We start from the raw sequence: 26,882 nt of genomic DNA, 5'->3' as shown, positions 1-26,882 counted from the left end.
TTTCCCTCCGCTGCACGCTGTAAACGGGACACACGAATGCAGCGCAATTGATGTTGAATTCACCAATGCGAGCGCATCAGGCTACACTTTCATAAAGTTGTCGACTCATTTATACTCCCTTGTGTCCCCTATTTGGCCCGCAGGCCTTGTTTGACGTCTGCACTAGCGTCTTAGCTAGCCACGTCATGACTGACTTGTGATCATTGCCCTTGCTTGTATTGACATTCCCAGCCTTAGTTACAGTCGTCCGTTTTCTTAAATACTGAAACGGTGCATCCCAATGGGTTGTGGAAGGACACAATGTACCAGCCCAGCTGTGATTTGCAATATGTTTGACTACAAAGAAAAAAAGTTATTGGTGAATTTATTAATTATGCATTAAACTGGATCCAACAATGCAACAAGTAGTTAAAACACAAAACTGAATGTCATCACAAATGTAGCAAAATTTAAAGACATTTCTCTTCAGATAAACTCCATAAATGCTTGGATATATTGTCCACTTCACTGAGGGGATGAAACAAAATACAGAATTAACAACCAACACTTTTTAAAGGATAAAATAGTTTTATTTATAGTCTCATAGTAAAGGTAGACCTCAACTTGCAAGACAATTCTTGGCAGTATGTACAACATACTGGTAATTTCCATGGAATGGAATCAAAGATCTATCTAGTATACACTAATCACACCCTAAAAAAAGGGGGGGGAGAAATAAATGGGGGGGAGGGGAATATACACACACATTTCCTAGACGCAAAATGCTTATTTTTTTAGTTGAGTCAGCGACATTTAAGATTTACTGTGTAATTCACAACACATCGACTTAATTTTCTCCTCATATTGAAAAAAAAAAATGGACTACCTTTTGATAATCCATATCTAATTTCATACTTTGAAGGTAAACTTACAAATGACAAATTGGTATTTTCCAATGATTTGTGAGAATACAAAATGCATCACATTGTGTAGAGACCTTGAAAACATCCAATCAATAACCATTTTTTTAAATTTAAAAATCAAGATTCGTAACTTTTGCTCTGCCACCTAAATTCATTCACTAGTTGAAGCTAAAAGGACGAAATACGATACAAGTTTTTGGAATCTTTTTTTCCATAACATCAATTATTTTCCACAAAGGGGATGATATTTAAATTTCTAACAAACGTGTCAAAATGGAAAAGATCTGCAATCCTGTTGTCCTGAGGTGTGTTTAACTTTCACATCAAAGTCCACAGCACCACTGTTTTGAAGGTATGCTTCTCCAACCGACAGGGCGACTCTTCTAAGCGTGTGTATAAATTCTAAAAACAGGTTCTTATCGAGATACATTGATGAAATAAACAAAAAGTATTACATGTTCTCAGTGCTTGGAGTACGCCTCCCTCTCTTCTCTCCGTAGTTTTCAGCCGAGAGGAGAGAGTACGTAGTAGAGGGTACAAAAGCATTGAGTCCTTTAGGGAGTGAAGCTGCCTCGTGTCGGGTTTTGGATATTTGCTGAGAGATACCAATGCTGTAAAGTCAGAAAGAGAAGGACAGAAAAGGAAGAAAGGAACCGACAAGGGAAAAAACAGAAGCTTTGCACGTCCTATTCTAAATCAGTCTACTTTTCTTCTTCCCAGCTGGCTTCCCTCCCTCCCCGGGGGATGGCGTGATGAAAGGACGTCAGGATAGACAGATCGGCAGGGACGGATGGAATCTCCACTCTCCAGCGAGAGCACATTCAGCGATATGCAGGGAGGGAGGGAAGGAGGAGAAGAAGGTAGTGGGAATTAGAGGAGCAGTACCGACTACTGGAGCAGTAACTGTGCATGCAGTACCCCTCCACGCCAGGCGTGGTGCTGTGGGCTAGCCTGTCGCTCTAGCTGGCCTCCACTCGGAGCTTCTTCCTGGGGGCGGGGGGTTCCTCTGGCTCGGACTCGGAGCTGGAGTCAGAGCCTCCGTCGAAAGCGGACACAGCGCTGCCTTTAGGGTTGGTGTACAGGCTGCTGTCTGAAGAACTGTAGCTGGCCTGGAGCTGGGTCGAACCCTTCACCTTCTCCAGGGCACGCACTGTAGGGGAGAGACAATAGAAAGAGGGAGGAGGAGAGGGATGGAGAAAGAAGGGAAATGGACAAAAGAAAAGAGGATGGAGGAGAGAGAGCGAGGGAAGGGGGAATACAGAAAAGGGGGTGGGGGAAATGAAGAGGTCAACATTTGGCCCATAATCAGACAAACACACAAGCTACAGGTAGAGATGGTCCGTAGATACGGTAGATTCTCCATCATACTACAGGTAGAGATGGTCCGTAGGTACGGTTGATTCTCCATCATACTACAGGTAGAGATGGTCCGTAGGTACGGTAGATTCTCCATCATACTACAGGTAGAGATGGTCCGTAGGTACGGTTGATTCTCCATCATACTACAGGTAGAGATGGTCCGTAGGTACGGTTGATTCTCCATCATACTACAGGTAGAGATGGTCCGTAGGTACGGTTGATTCTCCATCATACTACAGGTAGAGATGGTCCGTAGGTACGGTAGGTTCTCCATCATACTACAGGTAGAGATGGCCCGTAGGTACGGTAGATTCTCCATCATACTACAGGTAGAGATGGTCCGTAGGTACGGTAGGTTCTCCATCATACTACAGGTAGAGATGGTCCGTAGGTACGGTAGGTTCTCCATCATACTACAGGTAGAGATGGTCCGTAGGTACGGTAGATTCTCCATCATACTACAGGTAGAGATGGTCCGTAGGTACGGTAGATTCTCCATCATACTACAGGTAGAGATGGTCCGTAGGTACGGTAGATTCTCCATCATACTACAGGTAGAGATGGTCCGTAGGTACGGTAGATTCTCCATCATACTACAGGTAGAGATGGTCCGTAGGTACGGTTGATTCTCCATCATACTACATGTAGAGATGGTCCGTAGGTACGGTTGATTCTCCATCATACTACAGGTAGAGATGGTCCGTAGGTACGGTAGATTCTCCATCATACTACAGGTAGAGATGGTCCGTAGGTACGGTTGATTCTCCATCATACTACAGGTAGAGATGGTCCGTAGGTACGGTAGATTCTCCATCATACTACAGGTAGAGATGGTCCGTAGGTACGGTTGATTCTCCATCATACTACAGGTAGAGATGGTCCGTAGGTACGGTAGATTCTCCATCATACTACAGGTAGAGATGGTCCGTAGGTACGGTAGATTCTCCATCATACTACAGGTAGAGATGGTCCGTAGGTACGGTTGATTCTCCATCATACTACAGGTAGAGATGGTCCGTAGGTACGGTTGATTCTCCATCATACTACAGGTAGAGATGGTCCGTAGGTACGGTTGATTCTCCATCATACTACAGGTAGAGATGGTCCGTAGGTACGGTTGATTCTCCATCATACTACAGGTAGAGATGGTCCGTAGGTACGGTTGATTCTCCATCATACTACAGGTAGAGATGGTCCGTAGGTACGGTTGATTCTCCATCATACTACAGGTAGAGATGGTCCGTAGGTACGGTAGATTCTCCATCATACTACAGGTAGAGATGGTCCGTAGGTACGGTTGATTCTCCATCATACTACAGGTAGAGATGGTCCGTAGGTACGGTTGATTCTCCATCATACTACATGTAGAGATGGTCCGTAGGTACGGTAGATTCTCCATCATACTACAGGTAGAGATGGTCCGTAGGTACGGTTGATTCTCCATCATACTACATGTAGAGATGGTCCGTAGGTACGGTTGATTCTCCATCATACTACATGTAGAGATGGTCCGTAGGTACGGTAGATTCTCCATCATACTACAGGTAGAGATGGTCCGTAGGTACGGTAGATTCTCCATCATACTACATGTAGAGATGGTCCGTAGGTACGGTTGATTCTCCATCATACTACAGGTAGAGATGGTCCGTAGGTACGGTTGATTCTCCATCATACTACATGTAGAGATGGTCCGTAGGTACGGTTGATTCTCCATCATACTACAGGTAGAGATGGTCCGTAGGTACGGTTGATTCTCCATCATACTACAGGTAGAGATGGTCCGTAGGTACGGTTGATTCTCCATCATACTACATGTAGAGATGGTCCGTAGGTACGGTAGATTCTCCATCATACTACAGGTAGAGATGGTCCGTAGGTACGGTAGATTCTCCATCATACTACAGGTAGAGATGGTCCGTAGGTACGGTTGATTCTCCATCATACTACAGGTAGAGATGGTCCGTAGGTACGGTTGGTTCTCCATCATACTACATGTAGAGATGGTCCGTAGGTACGGTTGATTCTCCATCATACTACATGTAGAGATGGTCCGTAGGTACGGTAGATTCTCCATCATACTACAGGTAGAGATGGTCCGTAGGTACGGTAGATTCTCCATCATACTACATGTAGAGATGGTCCGTAGGTACGGTTGATTCTCCATCATACCTTGCTGCTCCAGCAGAGCGTTCTGCCTCTTCAGGTCGTCGATGTCTTGCTGGTGGGTGTGGTTTTTCCTCCTCATGTACTGGATATAGTCCGTGGCTTTGTCTAGGATCTGAGCTCGGGACGCCTGTTTGATAGATTGCTGTTGGAAACAAAGGAAAAACTAATTTGACACGAGGCAAGGGTTGCAGTGACATCAGACTAACCCCTCCCACACAGCTACCGTAATGCACCGACTAACCCCTCCCACACAGCTACCGTAATGCACCGACTAACCCCTCCCACACAGCTACCGTAATGCACCGACTAACCCCTCCCACACAGCTACCGTAATGCACCGACTAACCCCTCCCACACAGCTACCGTAATGCACCGACTAACCCCTCCCACACAGCTACCGTAATGCACCGACTAACCCCTCCCACACAGCTACCGTAATGCACCGACTAACCCCTCCCACACAGCTACCGTAATACACCGACTAACCCCTCCCACACAGCTACCGTAATACACCGACTAACCCCTCCCACACAGCTACCGTAATACACCGACTAACCCCTCCCACACAGCTACCGTAATACACCGACTAACCCCTCCCACACAGCTACCGTAATACACCGACTAACCCCCCCCACACAGCTACCGTAATACACCGACTAACCCCTCCCACACAGCTACCGCAATACACCGACTAACCCCTCCCACACAGCTACCGTAATACACCGACTAACCCCTCCCACACAGCTACCGTAATACACCGACTAACCCCTCCCACACAGCTACTGTAATACACCGACTAACCCCTCCCACACAGCTACTGTAATACACCGACTAACCCCTCCCACACAGCTACTGTAATACTACTGCTGTTAACACTAGCCTGGTTAAACCAGACTGAATACTGAGTTCAGACACCCTACATATAATTCTATGGCTTCTCTCTCACAATGCTGGCACAGTGTTGTCTGTTTTAACCAGGCCCACACTACCAAACCATCCCCCGGGCCACTATAATGCAGTCTAACAACCAGAGCCTACGCAGTGAATGAAGCTGCTAGGATGATGATAACGTGACATTTAAATCAATAAAACCTTCCTTTAACACTTCTGAAAAGGAGAGAACACTAAATCAGAATTATCCAGAACTATGCAAATAATAAGCCTGGCTGGAACAAGACTCACGAATGTGAAGCTGAATGTGAGCCAAAAATGGTTTACATTTCCATAATTTGACCGTTTCTCTGTCTGTCACATACACATTCAATAGTATGTTTCTATGACGAACCAGGCTTCGAGACGAGGGACAGAGACTGATCAAGTGCCTATGCAGATCAAAATAGATTTCCCTAATTTTAGTTTGTAAAAATGTAAGCCTGTCACATATGTAAGCCTGTGTGACGAGCCCAACTTAGAGCTGGGACACACAGATGGCATCGTCAGGGACACGACAGACGGCATCGGCAGGGACACGACAGACGGCATCGGCAGGGACACACAGACGGCAGGGACACGACAGACGGCATCGTCAGGGACACGACAGACGGCAGGGACACGACAGACGGCATCGGCAGGGACACGACAGACGTCGGGGACACGACAGACGTCGGGGACACGACAGACGGCATCGTCGGGGACACGACAGACGGCATCGTCGGGGACACGACAGACGGCATCGTCGGGGACACGACAGACGGCATCGTCGGGGACACGACAGACGGCATCGTCGGGGACACGACAGACGGCATCGTCGGGGACACGACAGACGGCATCGTCGGGGACACGACAGACGGCATCGTCGGGGACACGACAGACGGCAGGGACACGACAGACGGCAGGGACACGACAGACGGCAGGGACACGACAGACGGCATCGTCGGGGACACGACAGACGGCGGGGACACGACAGACGGCGGGGACACGACAGACGGCAGGGACACGACAGACGGCAGGGACACGACAGACGGCAGGGACACGACAGACGGCAGGGACACGACAGACGGCATCAGCATGGAATATGGACTTGATCCAGCTTCTCATAGCACAGCAATGCAAAGGCTGTGTCACAAATGGCAACCTATTCTCATAGTGAACTCATTTAGAGTTATGACCAGAGCACTAAGAAGTGCACTATATAGGGAGACATTTGGGACAAAGTCTTGATCCAGCTTCTCCCAGTCAGTCAGAACCACACAAAGTCTTGATCCAGCTTCTCCCAGTCAGTCAGAACCACACAAAGCCTTGATCCAGCTTCTCCCAGTCAGTCAGAACCACACAAAGTCTTGATCCAGCTTCTCCCAGTCAGTCAGAACCACACAAAGCCTTGATCCAGCTTCTCCCAGTCAGTCAGAACCACACAAAGTCTTGATCCAGCTTCTCCCAGTCAGTCAGAACCACACAAAGCCTTGATCCAGCTTCTCCCAGTCAGTCAGAACTACACAAAGCCTTTACTCTCATTACAACCTTAGCAATGATGAAGTCTACGAGAACACCAGACAACTCCACAAACCCATGAGCAACTTCCTGCTCACAGACAACAACCAAAGATGGTGGATAAATGACGTGGTCTTACTCGGGCCAAGTACCAATTGGAAATAAATGGTCACAGTTCCAGTCCACTTAAGGAGTGGTTCTCCCATAGGCACCAATGCAATAGCAGCTGGGTCTGGTCTGATTACTTCAGTGACTGTAGATGAACCAGGTAACAGCTGGGTCTGGTTAGTTCAGTGACTAGATGAACCAGGTAACAGCTGGGTCTGGTTAGTTCAGTGACTAGATGAACCAGGTAACAGCTGGGTCTGGTTAGTTCAGTGACTGTAGATGAACCAGGTAACAGCTGGGTCTGGTTAGTTCAGTGACTGTAGATGAACCAGGTAACAGCTGGGTCTGGTTAGTTCAGTGACTAGATGAACCAGGTAACAGCTGGGTCTGGTTAGTTCAGTGACTAGATGAACCAGGTAACAGCTGGGTCTGGTTAGTTCAGTGACTAGATGAACCAGGTAACAGCTGGGTCTGGTTAGTTCAGTGACTGTAGATGAACCAGGTAACAGCTGGGTCTGGTTAGTTCAGTGACTAGATGAACCAGGTAACAGCTGGGTCTGGTTAGTTCAGTGACTAGATGAACCAGGTAACAGCTGGGTCTGGTTAGTTCAGTGACTAGATGAACCAGGTAACAGCTGGGTCTGGTTAGTTCAGTGACTAGATGAACCAGGTAACAGCTGGGTCTGGTTAGTTCAGTGACTAGATGAACCAGGTAACAGCTGGGTCTGGTTAGTTCAGTGACTAGATGAACCAGGTAACAGCTGGGTCTGGTTAGTTCAGTGACTAGATGAACCAGGTAACAGCTGGGTCTGGTTAGTTCAGTGACTAGATGAACCAGGTAACAGCTGGGTCTGGTTAGTTCAGTGACTAGATGAACCAGGTAACAGCTGGGTCTGGTTAGTTCAGTGACTAGATGAACCAGGTAACAGCTGGGTCTGGTTAGTTCAGTGACTAGATGAACCAGGTAACAGCTGGGTCTGGTTAGTTCAGTGACTAGATGAACCAGGTAACAGCTGGGTCTGGTTAGTTCAGTGACTAGATGAACCAGGTAACAGCTGGGTTTGGTTAGTTCAGTGACTAGATGAACCAGAAAAAAAAGAGCCAGTGAGATGTCTCGCTTCATCTTCCGTCTCTGCATCAACAAAAGGCTGAAATGATTGGCTCTTCAGTTTGGCATCGATTTGTTGTTGCACACCAACCTAACCTGCTATCTCTGCACACCAACCTAACCTGCTATCTCTGCACACCAACCTAACCTGCTATCTCTGCACACCAACCTAACCTGCTATCTCTGCACACTGAGGTCTTCAGAAAACATCTGCGCGTCTCCTTTAACGGTTCCATTCCACCCCCCCTCCTTTAACGCCCAACACCCCAGGCTATGGTTAGGCACAGCACCCTGTTTACTTTCCAAACCAAACAGCCCCCCCCCCCCCCCCCCCCCCCCCGAGTAAGTGATGACTGGGGGGGGGGGGGGGGGGCTGTTTGGTTTGGAAAGTAAACAGGGTGCTGTGCCTAACCATAGCCTGGGGTGTTGGGCGTGCTCCGATGCCCTCAATGTCAAAACAGGAAGCAGCAAAAGATTTAGTCATAACTTCCTGCCGCTAGCCTGTGTCTCAGTGTGTCTGTTTAGAACATCTTTTCTCCTCTCCATCACTCTCCCTCCTCTCCATCACTCTCCCTCCTCTCCATCACTCTCCCTCACTCTCCATCACTCTCCATCACTCTCCATCACTCTCCCTCCTCTCCATCACTCTCCATCACTCTCCCTCCTCTCCATCACTCTCCCTCCTCTCCATCACTCTCCCTCCTCTCCATCACTCTCCCTCCTCTCCATCACTCTCCCTCCTCTCCATCACTCTCCCTCACTCTCCCTCACTCTCCCTCACTCTCCCTCACTCTCCCTCACTCTCCCTCACTCTCCCTCCTCTCCATCACTCTCCCTCCTCTCCATCACTCTCCCTCCTCTCCATCACTCTCCCTCCTCTCCATCACTCTCCCTCCTCTCCATCACTCTCCCTCCTCTCCATCACTCTCCCTCCTCTCCATCACTCTCCCTCCTCTCCATCACTCTCCCTCCTCTCCATCACTCTCCCTCCTCTCCATCACTCTCCCTCCTCTCCATCACTCTCCCTCCTCTCCATCACTCTCCCTCCTCTCCATCACTCTCCCTCACTCTCCCTCCTCTCCATCACTCTCCCTCCTCTCCATCACTCTCCCTCCTCTCCATCACTCTCCCTCCTCTCCATCACTCTCCCTCCTCTCCATCACTCTCCCTCCTCTCCATCACTCTCCCTCCTCTCCATCACTCTCCCTCCTCTCCATCACTCTCCCTCCTCTCCATCACTCTCCCTCCTCTCCATCACTCTCCCTCCTCTCCATCACTCTCCCTCCTCTCCATCACTCTCCCTCCTCTCCATCACTCTCCCTCCTCTCCAACACTCTCACTCCTCTCCATCACTCTCACTCCTCTCCCTTCCATGTCATAACTAGCTATGTATTGTATACACTGAAGGAAGTAGCTATATTTGTGTTATTATTTACAAATATTAATTACAGCAACACAAACCTACATATCTCAACATATAAGATATCATAACACATTGCAATTCCATTCACTTTGTTTACCCATATTGCATTTGAACAATCCTCAGAATGATAATTCCTTGACACACAGAGAGCCATGCATTTAGAGAGTGGGGACATTGAGGTTTCTGCATTATGATGATTTCCATCAACATTACATGGCAGTCTTACGTCAGATAGCGCGACGATTCCGCCTGCACTGGTCCCTGTTGGGGGACGAGCGTCGCGTAGGAGTGACGCCACCTGATGTAAGACAATGCATTACATGAGGAATAGAATGTCCAGAAGGAAAATGATGATGCATTTACATGACACTACAACATTCTATGGCAGCCATGTTAGAACCCCATTAACGTTACATGAGGAATATTTCAACAATGCTATGTAACGGAATGTCTAGAATTACAACACTCCAAATTCTAAAAAGGTGTCCCAACTCTAAATACATTGCTCTGAACGCACACAAAAACAAGCCTTCCCTCCCCAAAAGGATCCCGTCTCCCTAAAAGCGTCGGGTTTTTACCTCTCTACCAACCTTTTCCCCTTGCAAGGCGGGCACCGAGTCCCGCAGGCTGTGAAAGCTGTCTTTGATGTGATCCCGACGCTTGCGCTCCAGTGCATTGTGGTGTGCTCGTTTGTCTGCCTGCAATGAGAGAGAGTCAAAGGGGGGGGGGGGGGTTGTCCAGGGAGGTTAGGACTAGAGGTCGACCGATTAATCGGAATGGCCGATTAATTAGGGTCGATTTCAAGTTCTCATAACAAATCGGTAATCTGTATTTTTGGACACCGATTATGGCCGACTACATTGCACTCCACGAGGAGACTACGTTGCAGGCTGACTACCTGTTACGCAAGTGCAGCAAGGAGCCAAGGTAAGGTGCTAGCTAGCATTAAACTTATCTTATAAAAAACAATCAATCTTAACATAATCACTAGTTAACTACACATGGTTGATGATATTACTAGTTTATCTAGCTTGTCCTGGGTTGCATATAATCGATGCAGTGCCTGAATTTCGCATTCGTGAAAAAAGCACTGTCATTGCACCAATGTGTACCTAACCATAAACATCAACGCCTTTCTTAAAATCAATACACAAGTATATATTTTTAAAACCTGCATATTTAGTTAATATTTCCTGCTAACATGAATTTATTTTAACTAGGGAAAATGTGTCACTTCTCTTGCGTTCTGTGCAAGCAGAGTCGGGGTATATGCAGCAGTTTGGGCCGCCTGGCTCATTGTGAACTGTGTGAAGACCATTTCTTCCTAACAAAGACCGTAGTTAATTTGCCAGAATTGTACATAATTATGACATAACATTGAAGGTTGTACAATGTAACAGCAATATTTAGACTTATGGATGCCACCTGTTAGATAAAATACGTAACGGTTCCGTATTTCACTGAAAGAATGAGCGTTTTTTTCTCGAAATTATCGTTTCCGGATTTGACCATATTAATGACCTAAGGCTCGTATTTCTGTGTGTTATTATATTATAATTAAGTCTCTGATTTGATAGAGCAGTCTGAGCGGTGGTACGCAGCAGCAGGCTCGTAAGCATTCATTCAAACACTTTCCTGCATTTTCCAGGAGCTCTTCGCTGTGCTTCAAGCATTGCGCTGTTTATGACTTCAAGCCTATCAACTCCCGAGATTAGGCTGGCAATACTAAAGTACCTATTAGAACATCCAATAGTCAAAGGTATATGAAATACAAAATGGTAGAGAGAGAAATAGTCCTGTAATAACTACAACCTAAAACTTCTTACCTGGGAATATTGAAGACTCATGTTAAAAGGAACCACCAGCTTCACATGTTCTCATGTTCTTTGCAAGGCACTTAAACTTTAGCTTTCTTACATGGAACATATTGCACTTTTACTTTCTTCTCCAACACTGTTTTTGCATTATTTAAACCAAATTGAACATGTTTCATTATTTATTTTAGACTAAATTGATTTTATTGATGTATTATATTAAGTTAAAATAAGTGTTCATTCCGTATTGTTATAATTGTCATTATTACACATACATTAAAAAAAAGTATACATTTAAAAAATAAATACATGTATATATATATTTTTTACTTTTTATTTTATTTTATTTTTTTATTATTATTATTATTATTATTATTATTATTATTTTTTTATTATTTTTTTTTTTTTTTTTAATCTGCCTATTAATCAGTATCAGCTTTTTTTGGTCCTCCAATAATCAGTATCAGCGTTGAAAAATCATAAAATCGGTCGACCTCTAGTTAGGACTGACAGGGGGACCGGATACACACCAAGCTTCAGCTGTCCCCATGAATCCCTACCTGCACCAGTTCAGAGTCGTGTGTGTGGGGTCCGTCCCAGAATGGGCAGGCAGTGAGTTGGCAACTAAGTGCTGGGAGTTGTTCAACTAAGGAGTTGTTCACGGAGGAAACTGACTGCCACCATAGATCTTGAATATTCATTTATGATTCAATTCTACATTCATTTCTATGGTTTTGTTTATTTCTACAACTGGTATAGTAACACTGGCACCACCCCACCCCACTAGCGACTAGAACTGACCCCAGTACAGCTGTGTTCTACAGGGTTGTCTAGAACTGACCCCAGCACAGCTGTGTTCTACAGGGTTGACTAGAACTGACCCCAGTACAGCTGTGCTCTTCAGGGTTGACTAGAACGGACCCCAGTACAGCTGTGTTCTACAGGGTTGACTAGAACTGACCCCAGTACAGCTGTGTTCTACAGGGTTGACTAGAACTGACCCCAGTACAGCTGTGTTCTACAGGGTTGACTAGAACTGACCCCAGTACAGCTGTGTTTTTCAGGGTTGACTAGAACTGACCCCAGTACAGCTGTGTTCTACAGGGTTGTCTAGAACTGACCCCAGTACAGCTGTGTTCTACAGGGTTGACTAGAACTGACCCCAGCACAGCTGTGTTCTACAGGGTTGACTAGAACTGACCCCAGTACAGCTGTGTTCTACAGGGTTGTCTAGAACTGACCCCAGGGTGGAGAAAGACACTAAACCCATTCCGATGAGATGAGAGGGTGGGTGAGGGGTAAAATGGTGACATTGTGTTTTAGTGTTACAGTTTCTAATTCGCCTACACCTGACAACTAGGACTGACTGACAAATTATTCAGAGTTATGTTCTGTGTTAGGACTGGTATTTAACAATTTGAGGATTTGTTATTTGGCACTGTATCATGGGGGATGCATCTGTATAGATGAATTTACTGATGTTGGTGTGTTCTCATACAGTGAAATGTGTCTTCAGAATATCTGTTTTTGTTATGTATTGTAAAGGCCTATTGTATTTGTTACGGACCATTTCATAAAATGTTTGTTAAGGCCTAACAGTAGGCATATTTTGTGGTTTAGGCGTAAGGCTATATATAGCCTGTTGTTCTGAACACAAACCTCATAATTATCCCTATGATCTGCTGTCTAGTGAGGATCACCTTTAGTCTCTATAGAATACACACAGAACAGACATCTTGTGGGGATCATCTACCCAACACAGAGACAGCCCTTCCTCAGTCACACCATACTGCTGCCAGGTCCTCATCTACCCAACACAGAGACAGCCCTTCCTCAGCCAGGTCCTCATCTACCCAACACAGAGACAGCCCTTCCTCAGCCACACCATACTGCTGCCAGGTCCTCATCTACCCCACACAGAGACAGCCCTTCCTCAGTCACACCATACTGCTGCCAGGGCCTCATCTACCCAACACAGAGACAGCCCTTCCTCAGTCACACCATACTGCTGCCAGGTCCTCATCTACCCCACACAGAGACAGCCCTTCCTCAGTCACACCATACTGCTGCCAGGGCCTCATCTACCCAACACAGAGACAGCCCTTCCTCAGTCACACCATACTGCTGCCAGGGCCTCATCTACCCAACACAGAGACAGCCCTTCCTCAGCCACACCATACTGCTGACAGGGCCTCATCTACCCAACACACATTGCTAGTTTCTCAAATGCTTCTATTCCCCATGTAGTACACTACTTTAGACCAGGACCAATAGGGAGCCATTTGGGACACAGCCATAGTTAGTCCATGTCTCTGTACACACCAGACTGAACAATATTAGAGGTTTGACAGGCTTCAGCCACCAAATAGATAGTGCAGTATGAGTGATTATCAGGCCTGTCAAACCCGCTCCGTCGGGCCTGTCAAACCCGCTCCGTCGGGCCTGTCAAACCCGCTCCGTCGGGCCTGTCAAACCCGCTCCGTCGGGCCTGTCAAACCCGCTCCGTCGGGCCTGTCAAACCCGCTCCGTCGGGCCTGTCAAACCCACTCCGTCAGGACTCAAAGTTGAATGTGCATAAAAGAAGCCATTTCCTTCCACTGTAAAACAGCCTTGAGATATTTACAAGATAGGACTAGGCCAAGAGCAGCCAGTCACCTGCAGCAAACGTGTTTCAGGCCAAGCAACAGTAGCTCCCAAAGGTCCTCGACTCTGACTCATAACCAATTATGTACTGTATATAAACCCTGGATTTCTGACGCTGCGTATTGGCCAGAGAGAGGCTGGTCATACTGGCACTCCCCAGAAGGAGCAATCCTCCATAGGAATGAATGGAATTCTACACTATGTCAATCAGGCAAGTCTCCTCTTCTTATTGGTGTCCTTTAGTAGTGGTTTCCTGGCAGCAATTTGACCATGAATGTCTGATTCACACAGTCTCCTCTGAACAGTTGATGTTGAGACGTCTGTTACTTGAACTCTGAAGCATTTACTTGGGCTACAATTTCTGACGTGCAGTTAAATGAATTTATCCTCTGCAGCAGAGGTAACTCTGGGTCTTCCTTTCCTGTGGCAGTCCTCATGAGAGCCAGTTTCATCATAGCGCTCTATGGTTTTTGCAACTGCACTTAATGAAACTTTAAAAGTTGACATTTTTCAGATTAAGACATGAAGGTCAGTCAAAGTAATGGACTGTCGTTTCTCTTTGATTATTTGAGCTGTTCTTGCTATAATATGGACTTGGTATTTTACCAAATAGAATTACCTTCTGTATACCACCCCTAACTTGTCACAACACAACTGTTGGCTCAAACGCATTAAGGAAAGAACTTCCACAAATTAACTTTTAACCACCGCAATCCTGTAAATTGAAATGCATTCCAGGTAACTACCTCATGAAGCTGGTTGAGATAATGCCAAGAGTGTGCAAAGCTGTCATCAAGGCAAAGGGTGGCTACTTTAAAGAATCTAAAATATATTTTGATTCCATGTGTGTTATTTCATAGTTTGTCTTCACTATTATTCTACAATGCAGAAAATAGTACAAATAAAGAACAACCCTACAAACCAAATAATAAATGCATTTCTATAGCTTCCAAAACATTTTTCAGAATGGTGGGGGAGTGCCAAGATGGAGGCAGGTTGGCTTCAAAACAGTGCCCTGTCAATCATCTAGTGTATATATTGTCAGATGCAGTGGGTGTGTTTTGGTTCCAACTTGTCTACAGGGTTTGGCCAGGCCTGTGTGAAAGTAACATTAGGATAGGAAACCCCATGAAATCACCACCAAGTTTCTCCATGACAAGTTATTAGAGGAATGCATGAAGAGTCTGGGACTAACCCTGGGGAAAAAGCAGCTGTCCTAGAGTCTGGGACTAACCCTAGGGAAACAGCAGCTGTCCTAGAGTCTGGGACTAACCCTGGGGAAACAGCAGCTGTCCTAGGGTCAGGGACTAACCCTGGGGAAACAGCAGCTGTCCTAGAGTCTGGGACATGTGAGGCTCTACAGCTGTCCTAGAGTCTGGGACATGTGAGGCTCTACAGCTGTCCTAGAGTCTGGGACATGTGAGGCTCTACAGCTGTCCTAGAGTCTGGGACATGTGAGGCTCTACAGCTGTCGTAGAGTTTGGGACTAACCCTGGGAAACAGCAGCTGTCCTAGAGTCTGGGACTAACCCTGGGAAACGGCAGGTGTCCTAGGGTCAGGGACTAACCCTGGGAAACGGCAGCTGTCCTAGGGTCAGGGACTAACCCTGGGGAAACAGCAAATGTCCTAGGGTCAGGGACATGTAGTGAGGCTCTACAGCTGTCCTAGGGTCTGGGACTAACCCTGGGGGACACAGCAAATGTCCTAGGGTCAGGGACATGTAGTGAGGCTCTACAGCTGTCCTAGAGTCTGGGACTAACCCTGGGAAACAGCAGCTGTCCTAGGGTCAGGGACTAACCCTGGGGAAACAGCAAATGTCCTAGGGTCAGGGACATGTAGTGAGGCTCTACAGCTGTCCTAGGGTCTGGGACTAACCCTGGGGGACACAGCAAATGTCCTAGGGTCAGGGACATGTAGTGAGGCTCTACAGCTGTCCTAGAGTCTGGGACTAACCCTGGGGGAAACAGCAGCTGTCCTAGAGTCTGGGACATGTGAAGCTCTACAGCTGTCCTAGAGTCTGGGACTAACCCTGGGGAAACAGCAGCTGTCCTAGGGTCAGGGACATGTAGTGAGGCTCTACAGCTGTGTTCACAACTAATTTACTGATGTCAGTTAGATTAATTTAATTCCATCTTGTTTATTTATTTAGTTCTGTGATATCAACGTGCAGTTTCTCTAGAGATAAAACAGATCAAACCCAAACTGTGCGGCGTAGCAGGAAGTTGTAGTTTCCAACAGGCCAACACTCTACATAGTTTAGCACAGAAAACAAGGTAATTAACTACAATGCCCATAATCCGTTGCAGGCCTACTTGGCCGGTCTGTGTGGGGGCAGATACGGAGAAAAGCGAGAAGATGCGATCGAGAGGGATAGAGAAAAGTTGCTTGGCGAGGTATCTCTACCTGAAAATACATCATCTAAGTAAGGGATGGGCAAAACAGCCCGGCCTATCGGATTAAGGCTGTTCTGAGGGCAAAAGGAGGTGCAACTCAATATTAGGAAGGTGTTCCTAATGTTTTGTCCACTCAGTGTATGGGACTGTATAGGCTTATTTAACAACTCAGCAGTGTCTTTGATGTTGATGTCTGTCGTGTAATTTCCAAATAAGAGGGAAGAGCATTCTGTGTCACCAGGCCTTCTGTGTCACCAGGCCTTCATCTCCAGTTACTTTAGCGCACAATATCACACCATCTGTTCATACAACCGATACCATGCTTCTCCATGGCTTAGTTAGACCTATCACTCGCATTCTATTCATACATCTGAACATCAAGATGACAAAACGTTAGGTGAAGGATGTAACCTTGGTTCTCTGAGTAGAGTAACGGGGTGGGTGGGGGGGGGGGGTCGCCAAATGACCCATGGGAACCTCCTTTCCCTTCACACAATGTGATTGAGATGCTTAATATCAAAAATGATGTTTACAGTCACGCCACACCCTTACGGTACCCATGTGACCTGTCACTTTTAAAAAGACTGGCGTGACATACTGTTTATGATATAGCGCAAAACCCCACGGATGTGGAGGAACCAAATGAAAGCTTGGCGACCCATTACTCAAAAGAACCAAGGTTACATCCGTAACTCAAAGGTCTCTAACGGGGGTCACCAAACGAAAGACGGGAGAGGCTGTAACAAAAAAAAAAAGGTATTTCAGGAAACCGAGCGGGATAACTCGCCTTTTAACTTAATCCAGATGAGTCCCTGGGACGTCCTTGTATCCACCGCAGGATGCAAGAGAATAGAATTACCCAATAGGGTAACAGAGAATTTCAACTGTCGTACACAACCGTATAGACAAGCAAGCTGAAAGCTGGGTGGCTTCAAATGGGTGCAATAGCACACCAAGAGTGGAAGGCTTTCGTATAGAACATCCATGTCACTGACGGTTGATAAGTAAGTATGAACAAGGTTCTCACAGTGTGCTCACTTATCTGGGTCGAGAGAAAGTGCCATGTAACAGAAACGTACGTCCTAAAAAAGACATGGGTCTTGTCCAACTTTCAGCAGCACCGAGTCCAGGAAGGCCCCTCTGGTGGCGTGTGCTGCCACGACGTCTAACACGGCAAAGTGTACGCAACTCACGACTCTCCTGTAAGGAGCGACGAAATACAGCTACGATTAAGGGCTGGTTAGCGTGTGATGATGAAAGCACCTTAGGAGAGAATGCTGGATATGGCCGAAGCAATGCCTTAGAGCCATCTTCTGCTAAACTGAGGCATGAAGGATGGAACGTAATTCTTCAAACAGGCTTGGTATTGACAGAGCTCAAATAGCTCAAGTGAAGGCAGGGCCTCAAATGGTGGGCTTATCAGTGATCATAGAACAACATCTAACTCCCATGAGGGTACAGAAGGAGCTTTAGGGGAGCCGTAGCCTGCCGGTACCTTTCATGAATTATGATACTGGAGGATGTGTCCCTGGTTATGTAGCCGCAAACTGATCATGACCCATAGAGATGGCTGCCATAAAACGTTCAATGTAGCTCGAGGTATTCCCTGCAGCCATAACCTCCTGGAGGAAAGTCAAAATATCAGGAATTGGGCAGAGAAGGATGACCATGCAGAATCGCTGACACGCAACTTCCTGAACACATTCCACGTAGAAATACAGGCTTCACGAAGAAGATGCCCTGGCTACCTGAATTGTATCAATTACCAAGGAGGGAAAGGGCTGTGCTCGAAGACAACGGTAGCTTTTTGTTCAGTGTGTCTTGGTGTATGCGTCGATTGCCCTTCGGTATCGGCTTCGGATGCTCCGAGAGAAAGTTACTTACCGTTGGCTCCGACCCGTCGTGCTTCTGGGTCGAGACTCCCGCCTAAATATGAATCAAGGTCCGGGCTCGAACTCCCGCCTACATGAAGTCATCTGAATGGCACAATCAAGCATGAACTGTCAGTCTCGGGGGTTGGTGGACTCGGTCAAGCGAGGACCGGAAGCCTACAGCGTCGCTGAGCTCCGTGATCACAGCAAAACTACAAGCGAGGGAGTGGTAACGCTGGATCAAAGGGCTGGTGTGGCAGTCAAGCAGGGACTGGCATGACACCACGGGTCAACAAGCAACAGGTACAACACACAAGGATGGAAATGCCCGACCAAAAAAACAAAAAGTTAGCTAATATGGTCAGGCACAATAACGTGAATGGATTTGATTTTAAAAAATCTACTACTAACTGCACCAATTCGAGTCGTTGAAGAATCGTAATTCCGTAAGAAAGTAATCTGAAAGGGATTAATAGCAATCTCAATGTAAAAAAACAAAACGTGAGAGTGAAGAAAATACAACGCCACACCGCCTTTTATAGTGACAGGTCACATGGGTACAGTAAGGGTGTGGCGTGACTATAAACATCTTTGATATTAAGCATCTCAAATCACACGGCGTGAAGGGGAAGGAGGTTGCCATAGGTCGTTCAGCAACCAATTACGAAAACGGAAGAACACCTCCAATTGTTGCTGAGTGGAGTAAGTGTTTGAATCCCAAATTGCACACTTTTTCCCTTTGTAGTGCACTACTTTTGATGAGGGTCCATAGGACTCTGGCCAAAGTAGTGCACTATACAGGGAATAGGGTGCCATGTGGGACAAATTAATAGTGAAGTAGACTAGAGTACAGTAGTATAGCAGAGGAACTGTCCTCCAACTAAACCAGTGGCACCCCTGCATTGTGCTGAAAGTCTTCAGAACTGAGTTGCATTGAGAGACAGCAGACTGCACTTCCAACGTGTCATTCTGACACTCAGAATGAAGTGTCCCTGCACAGCTAGATACTTCTGGTGCTGATACACACAGTGTCCGAACACTATGCCCTGTTATGAGAGGTCTCATCCTTATCAGTGTGTGTTCCACTTTATAAACATGTTCCTCGGGGACTAGGTGGGCCCCAGTGGAAGCTATTGTCTTACAGGAGCCAGTATGTTTGGGTTAACTATGTAAAAACTCAAAAATATATATCTCAGATATGGGTCACATCACATCTCACGTTTGAGATGCATTAAAACAGAGTTATATGAGGAATCGATTGGAATCGTCGACAACAAAGATTATTTTGTAGGTTACTTGAAAGTGAGATGTGCAAAAGACAGTCTAATTGTTCTCATAGTCCAATCCTTATCCAAAAATGGTCAACCATGGTACATATTTGTTTTTGGAATATCCTATTGTAATTTGTACTATTTGTAAATTGAAAAAATATGACATAAAAGCCCTGCCTATATTATCAGTGTTCACTATGTGTTGAGTCCATGCGAATCAGTTTGATAAACACTGACCTAGCTGACAGGGGAAAAACATTATGTGCTGTAATGCAAAAGTATGTCCCTGCCACCAGCACGCGCGTTTTCTTCACCGGCATGCTACGTCATTCATTCAGCCTGCCAGCAGCCCAGTAAGTACACAGTGACCTGTCCAGTAAGTACAGTGACCTGTCCAGTAAGTACACAGTGACCTGTCCAGTAAGTACACAGTGACCTGTCCAGTAAGTACACAGTGACCTGTCCAGTAAGTACACAGTGACCTGTGCAGCAATGAACGGGGTTCAGAAGATGATGAAAAGGACAAGATCAGTTGGATAAGAAAACAAGCACCATCTTCCTGTATGTTCAATCAGTGACCGCATTACCATGTTTTTCTCTCAATACCACAAGGATGACGCAAGTGAAGTTTAATGCTGTAAGTTGGTCATCTTAGAATGCAGCAGGTAATTCATTCTTAAAGTCATTAACGTATTGAGTTTATATAGCATACCAATTCGGAGGTCAATTTGACTAATGGTTTATGTTAAGATTAGTGAAATATTTTCAGTGTTACTTTGAACAAAGCAGCTAATCAATATCATATTTATTAGAGGCTATATAGCAAATCTGCAGTCAATTTCACATAAAAAAATTTACATTATTTTTAGCGTTAGCATATGTGCTAACATGCATCTATTGGTACAGTGCGGCCATTAAAGACTGATTGAAGGTGTCTAAATACAAAAATATGGGGTGAATCTGGCGTAGGGTTCATGAGGAGAAGACTATCGCAGATCATCTTAGGGACGTCCATGATGACGATGACAAGCTTTAAATTGATAGGCCACTGTGGAGTGGATTTACAGTAGTTTAAATAGACATGTAAAAATCAGCCATCTTTTGACCAATCCTTTGGGCTCAAACTAATTTAAGACATGTACCATGGGCCCATATTCTAAATTTGGTGTCATTTGGACCTATGGTTCATGAGATTTTTTAAGTATGACACTTTTGTTTTTGAATATGTGCATCTACTGGTATAGTGAGGACATGTTTGAATGCTTCAGCGTTATCTTCTCAAACTCTCTAGGGACTATTGTGAATTTGGCGTGTACGTATAATTCACAAAAATATATTTTTCAAAAATGACCGAGACGGAGGAAAATCTATCCTGACAGACCTTATGGGTCCACATGCTGGAATTTGTTCAGCATGAGGAAAGACACCTACATACAAAGTTAAGTCTCTAAATCAAACAGGGCGACGGATATGAGGGTTTAAGTAAGACTGCTTTATAACAGAGCCACCTATAGGCCAATCTGTGCCATTCTTTTAGACCCAGTTACCCATGGCCTCTAGTTTGTGTGCCAAATTATTTATTTATTTTTTACTACAGAATATATTGCTATGTCAAGAAAAAAAGAACATCTGAGAACAAATAGGTTTCACAGCTACGCTTCCACATCGATGGGGCTGTAGTGGAGCAGATCGAGAGCTTCAAGTTCCTCAGTGTCCACATCACTAAGGAATTAACATGGTCCACACACACACACACAGTTGTGAAGATGGCACAACAGCCTTTTTCCCCTCAGGAGGCTGAAAAGACTTGGGATGGGCCCTCAGATCCTCAAAAAGTTATACTACAGCTGCACCATTGAAAGCATCTTGACTGGCTGCATCACCGCTTGGTACGACAACTGCAAGGCATCCAACCGCAAGGCGCTATATAGGGTGGTGAGTGGGGTTGCAAAGGGTCGGAGACACGCTGATACATTTTCTGGGAAGTTATTCCTGGGAATTGTTGCTTAAATTCATCCAAAATGTTAGCTTATAACAGTGAATCTTTTTTGTGGGATACACAAGGCAATTCTAGGTCTTGTGGCATATTTTGGTTAAACTATCCCCAATTCAATGGAATTGCAACCCTCTGCATGCACAGTGTACTCTTCCATCACATGTACAGCTGATTCTCAAGATCTTACACACTAATGAGATGCTATTGAGCCCACACTACCATACAGTCTGAGCCAAGGACTACATGCTCTGTTAACTAGTAAATAGAAGCCTTTCAGCAAAGTGTGTTTCAATCATTTCTAACTTGTTAACAATTTTTGCTAGTTAGCAGGCTCAAACAAGCTAAAACTAACTGAGGAGTGTTAATTCACCTGTTTCCATACATGTTTCATTTTAAAACTTATCTTACAAAGGAGTTGTTCAATCAAACTGATTAACTATGTGTACATTGTATTTGGGTTTTTACTCATTTTTTCACATTTTTACAGGAAAATGCCACGGGCACTATCTGAAGTGTGGAGACATTCCACTGCAGCTAATGTAGAAGGAAAACCAGGGTACATTTACAAATACTGTGCCAAATCATATGTGAAGAATGCAACAAAGATGCAGAATCATCTGGCCAAGTGCATAAAGTTCCCTCAGCGCTCACAACAAGCAACCTCTGATAAAAGTCCCTCTGATTCATCATGTTCACCTCGAATAGAAGTAGACACCTTATCGATAGCAACATCTCATGGCCCTCCTGGAATCAGAAGTTTTATTGACTCAATGGAGGAACGTAGTCTGAGAAATGCTGATGAATGTCTTGCTTGCGGGGTGTATGCAACTGGTTCACCTCTGATGCTCACAGGCAATGTGTATTAGAAGATATTTCTGAAAGTTCTTCGCCCAGCATACACCCTTCCAACCAACATGCTTTATCTACTAATTTGCTGGATGCAGAGTTCAAGTGAAGGTCAAGTAATTCATAGAGAAAGCAGACTGTATTGCAATCATCTCTGATGGGTGGTCGAATGTTTGTGTGCAAGGAATAATAACCTATATCATCTCCACCCCTCAACCAGTATTCTACGAGAGCACGGACAAGGGACAACAGACACATTGGTCTCTACATTGCAGATGAGCTGAAGGCAGTCATCAATGTCCACAGAACCACAGAACGTATTTACACTGGTGACAGACAGTGCTGCGAACATGAAGGCTGCTTGGTCTAAAGTGGAGGAGTCCTACCCTCACATCACACCCATTGGCTGTGCTGCTCATGCGTTGAATCTGCTCCTCAAGGACAACATGGTACTGAAAACAATGGATACACTCTACAAGAGAGCCAAGGAAATGGTTAGGTATGTGAAGGGTCATCAAGTTAAGGCAGCAATCTACCTCACCAAGCAAAGTGAGAAGAATAAGAGCACCGCATTGAAGCTGCCCAGCAACACCCATTGGGTTTGTCTCCCGGAGGGGAAGGAGTCTCTCCAAAAAAATGGCCATATCACAGTCTGCCAAAATGGACAGCCCCATCAAGAGGATTCTCCTGGATTATGTATTTTGGGAGAGAGTGGTAAGCAGCCTGAAATCTATAGGACGGATTGAGAGAGACAATGCCATCCTGTCTGATGTTCAGACTCTGCTTGTAGATGTAAGAGAAGAAATCCGTACTGCCCTGCCCACTTCACTATTGCTCCAAGCAGAGGGAACAGCAGTTCTGAAATACATCAAAAAGCATGAAGACTTCTGCCTGAAGCCCATACATGTTGGACCCCAAGTATGCTGGCAAGAGCATCCTGTCTGGTGCAGAGATGACCAAGGCCTATGGTGTCATCACTACGGTGTCTCGACACCTTGGCCTGGACAAGGGCAAGGTTCTTGGCAGTCTGGCTAAGTACACTTCCAAGCAAGGGCTTTGGGATGGAGATGCAATATTACAGTCGTGCCAACATCTCATCAGCCACCTGGTGGAAGGGACTTGGTGGATCTGAGGCTCTTTCCCCTGTTGCCTCCATCATCCTCCAAATCCCACCAACATCAGCCGCCTCAGAGCGCAACTGGTCCTTGTTTGGGAACACACACACCAAAGCACGCACCAAAGCATTAATTCCCATGGATAATTTCCATCTCTGAATATTCCCCAACATGTGCAACCTTAGTAGTGAGTAGGCCCCATTACATCACTGGGGCCGAGCTCCCTGCCATCCAGGTCCTCTATACCTGGTAGTGTCAGAGGAAGGACCCCAAAAAATGGTCAAAGATTCCAGCCACCCAAGCCAGACTGTTCTCTCTGCTACCGCACATCAAGCTGTACAAGCGCAATGTCTGGAACCAACAGGACCCTAAACAGCTTCTACCCCCAAGCCATAAGACTGCTAAACAAGATTGTGTAACCATTTGATTAACTATTTAGCAAGCTCTTGCACCGACACCCCAACACACAGACCCATACTGACGCCATAGACACTCACCACATACTCTGCTGCTACTGTCTATTATCTATCCTGTTGCCTAGTCAATTTAACTCTACTTACGGTCCCGTGTGGCTCAGTTGGTAGAGCATGGCGCTTGCAACGCCAGGGTTGTGGGTTCAATTCCCACGGGGGGACCAGGGTTCAATTCCCACGGGGGGACAAGGATGAATATGTATGAACTTTCCAATTTGTAAGTCGCTCTGGATAAGAGCGTCTGCTAAATGACATGTAAATGTAAACTTATATGTACATAGCTACCTCAATTACATAGTACATCGCCTTGGTACTGGTACTCTCTGTATATAGCCATGTTATTGTTACACAGTTATACTTTTTGTTTTATCTTTAACTCTGAATTGTTAGGACCGGCCTGTAAGTAACCATTTCACTGTTAGTCTACACCTGTCGTTTAAGAAGCATGTGACAAATACGATTTGATATAATTTTCACTCTGAACCCCTATAAACAAACAGTGGCTCCGTGACTTCACCTTTCCTTACTTGAAGATGCATTCATTTATTAACTAAACAGATACTATTGTCACTAGCCAGCTAGTAAATTCCCATTTCAAAAGCATCGCATTTGCGATTTAATTGCCACTTCATGATTAAACAGATGACCTAGAAGTATATTTGGCAAAAGCGCATCTGGTCGTGAACAGTATGCCTAGGAGAAGCTGGTTAGTATTTTTTTGTACCTATGCTTCGGCTTGCTGGCGTGTTTTTCAGGATTGGATTTATTCTAAATATAGCATAAATTCCGTGTCTCCAACTCCTAGCCGCGTGTGGGATGAACATATCCTTCAACACATGGATAAGATGATATGTGCGAAAGCAAAAACATCGGCTTGATGGATATATCGCAGGCATTATGTAAAAGTAAAATCATAGTTGCCATAGGACAAATTGCTGACTCCTGTCCAAACCCCCATCTTTCAGCTACCTCCTTACATTCTGGCTACTAGTTACATCCTCCGTGTGTGTAGTGTGCAATGGTATATTCGGGGGGAGTATGTGGCTAGGTTTGCATGCTAGTTAACAACAAGGTTGGTTGATTTATTCTCACTCACTAAATGCAGGAAACCCTTTTATTCCGCCACAGTATCCATTCCCACCATCACTTGCTAAGCTTACCGGGAATGGCCAATGTGTATCATCTAGCGTTAGCTAGCAGAAGGAACATGTTTTTTTTTTGCCAGATATGATCACGGCATAATTTCAATACATTTGATAGAATTCCAATAATTTGGATATATTTAACATTACGCACCACATTGTGATATCTCGGTGAGTCTTCCTGTAAAAAGAAACAGAACAGAAAAGTACGATTGTAGCCACAATTCCATGTAGCGTGATCTAGCTAACTTAGTTAGCAATCAATTTTACCCCCATAATTGCAGCAAACCTAATGCAAAGAATATCTGTAGCTAGCTGGTAAGTGAACATAATCCATTTCCGAGTCAGCACTGCTTGCTACTAGCTGAGCTAGCTAACCTTTTATGAGCTGTTGGTGTTCTTGTGGATAACGTTAGCTCACTACCAGTTACTGTACTAGCCAACTAGCTAGGTAGTTAGCAACTAGCTAGCAGCCACGGGTTCATAAATACTAGGCGTTTTAATGGCTCGCTACCTAGTCAACAAGCTAGCAAAGTAACGAAAAATACATTTACTCACGTCACTATCGACTTCGATATCATCGTTATCACTCATTCTTCGGTGAAATGGTGAATTTAAAATGAAAGGATAGCTCACAACATGAAGCAAACACCTAACGATAAGGGAAATGCACAGACAGACCACTCTCCCTACAGTCAAGAACGAAAGGAATAAGACTCAACGAACACTATTTACACGTGACTGCCTCAACACAGACAGCTACCGTTCCGCAATATTCCTGCAGGTGTATGGGATTTGTAGTTTTCTTACAATAATAACCAATTACTCAAAACCGTGAAGTGGCTTGTCTATTAACTACATTACCCATAACTGAAAGGAATGCATTGCGTCAGAATAACGTCAAAAGCGTTCTATTTTCCTCGCGATGTAGGCTGGGATGTGTAGTCTAGACAGTAGCTGCTTCAGTGGGGCAACGATTGAGACACGTGGATCGCTACAATAGCAATATCGGCCTCTTATACTGTCAATGTTGAATACTATCTTCTTTATTTTTATATTTAGTAACAAATGCGATATACATGTGTAATAGGCATGAACATTTATTTTACCACATTTCTTTTTGCTGTGTAAATCCTGCAACTGTGCTTTACATCGCATCTACTGATTGTAAAATCGATGTGCAAAGTGTTTTCCTTATTTGAAATGAACGTATTTTTCATCAAGGTCAACTATTAAGCTCCCCTACTCTGCAATAAGATTGTGGGGGCAGCCCTAAGCGTATAGGGAATAATCTAGGCTTTTTTTTCTCCACAAAATTGTACTCCAGATAAGGAGCTTACACAGTGGATTATTTGAGCTGCTGCATCAGCGGATCGGCAAATGTGTAAAAACACGCATAGTGAGAGTAGCACCCATTCCCCAACAGGTCAGGAGGGCACTGGCAACTGCCAACGACACCCCCACCAACCACGTACACACTCGCAGTGACCCCCATCCTTCCTCTCTCTCTTTCCCTCGCTTCATCCCTCATTCTATCCGCAGACTAGCTCTCCCCCTCTCTCTGACCAGACCCCCCACTCACACAGATTCAGACCTTTCCTGCCCTCCCTCTTTTTCCACCCCCTGTCTTTCCCTCCCTCCCTCCCTCCCTCCCTCCCTCCCTCCCTCCCTCCCTCTTTAGCCCTGTTCCACAGCAGCAGCAGTGTACATAAACCTGAAGGCTAAACAGGGTCACCCAGTTAGAGGGCCGTAGCAGCATAACAGTCCATTTATAGGGATGACAACACAAAAGGCCAGGCTTTAATAATGCATTCAGGCAGCG

At 45.5% G+C, this 26,882-nt stretch overlaps 1 protein-coding gene across 5 annotated transcripts; it reads right to left on the bottom strand.

Annotated features, from left to right (window-relative positions):
- Positions 1 to 547: 547 nt before the first annotated feature.
- Positions 548 to 25,796, bottom strand: LOC129825521 (protein max). Of its 5 annotated transcripts, none has more exons than XM_055885676.1 (6): positions 25,619 to 25,795; positions 25,215 to 25,241; positions 10,087 to 10,194; positions 9,723 to 9,794; positions 4,431 to 4,569; positions 548 to 2,052 (listed from the first exon to the last, which is right to left on the bottom strand). In XM_055885676.1, the coding sequence occupies exons 1-6, from the start codon at positions 25,652 to 25,654 to the stop codon at positions 1,862 to 1,864; spliced, it is 573 nt and encodes a 190-aa protein (XP_055741651.1). In that variant the 5' UTR covers positions 25,655 to 25,795; the 3' UTR covers positions 548 to 1,861. The 5 variants fall into 5 exon arrangements, with proteins under 5 accessions (XP_055741651.1, XP_055741650.1, XP_055741655.1 ...); XM_055885675.1 differs by having other exon boundaries at positions 10,075 to 10,194; positions 25,619 to 25,793; XM_055885680.1 differs by lacking the exon at positions 9,723 to 9,794 and having other exon boundaries at positions 25,619 to 25,796.
- Positions 25,797 to 26,882: the final 1,086 nt, after the last annotated feature.

This window comes from Salvelinus fontinalis, chromosome 27, assembly GCF_029448725.1.
Source record: "Salvelinus fontinalis isolate EN_2023a chromosome 27, ASM2944872v1, whole genome shotgun sequence".
Classification (NCBI taxonomy): Eukaryota; Metazoa; Chordata; class Actinopteri; order Salmoniformes; family Salmonidae; genus Salvelinus; species Salvelinus fontinalis.
Note: the sequence above shows the minus strand (reverse complement) of the source record. Positions and strands in the feature narration are given on the sequence as shown.

What these genes read in the sequence shown, in the direction of transcription:
- LOC129825521 (XM_055885675.1), bottom strand. Translation starts at nt 25,654, where the DNA reads ATGAGTGATAACGATGATATCGAAGTCGATAGTGAC. An exon ending in GGGAAAAGGTTGGTAGAGAG is followed by an intron (nt 9,795 to 10,074) that starts GTAAAAACCCGA and finishes GTCTTACATCAG; the next exon opens with GTGGCGTCACTCCTACGCGA. An exon ending in CGCTCTGCTGGAGCAGCAAG is followed by an intron (nt 2,053 to 4,430) that starts GTATGATGGAGA and finishes TCTCCCCTACAG; the next exon opens with TGCGTGCCCTGGAGAAGGTG.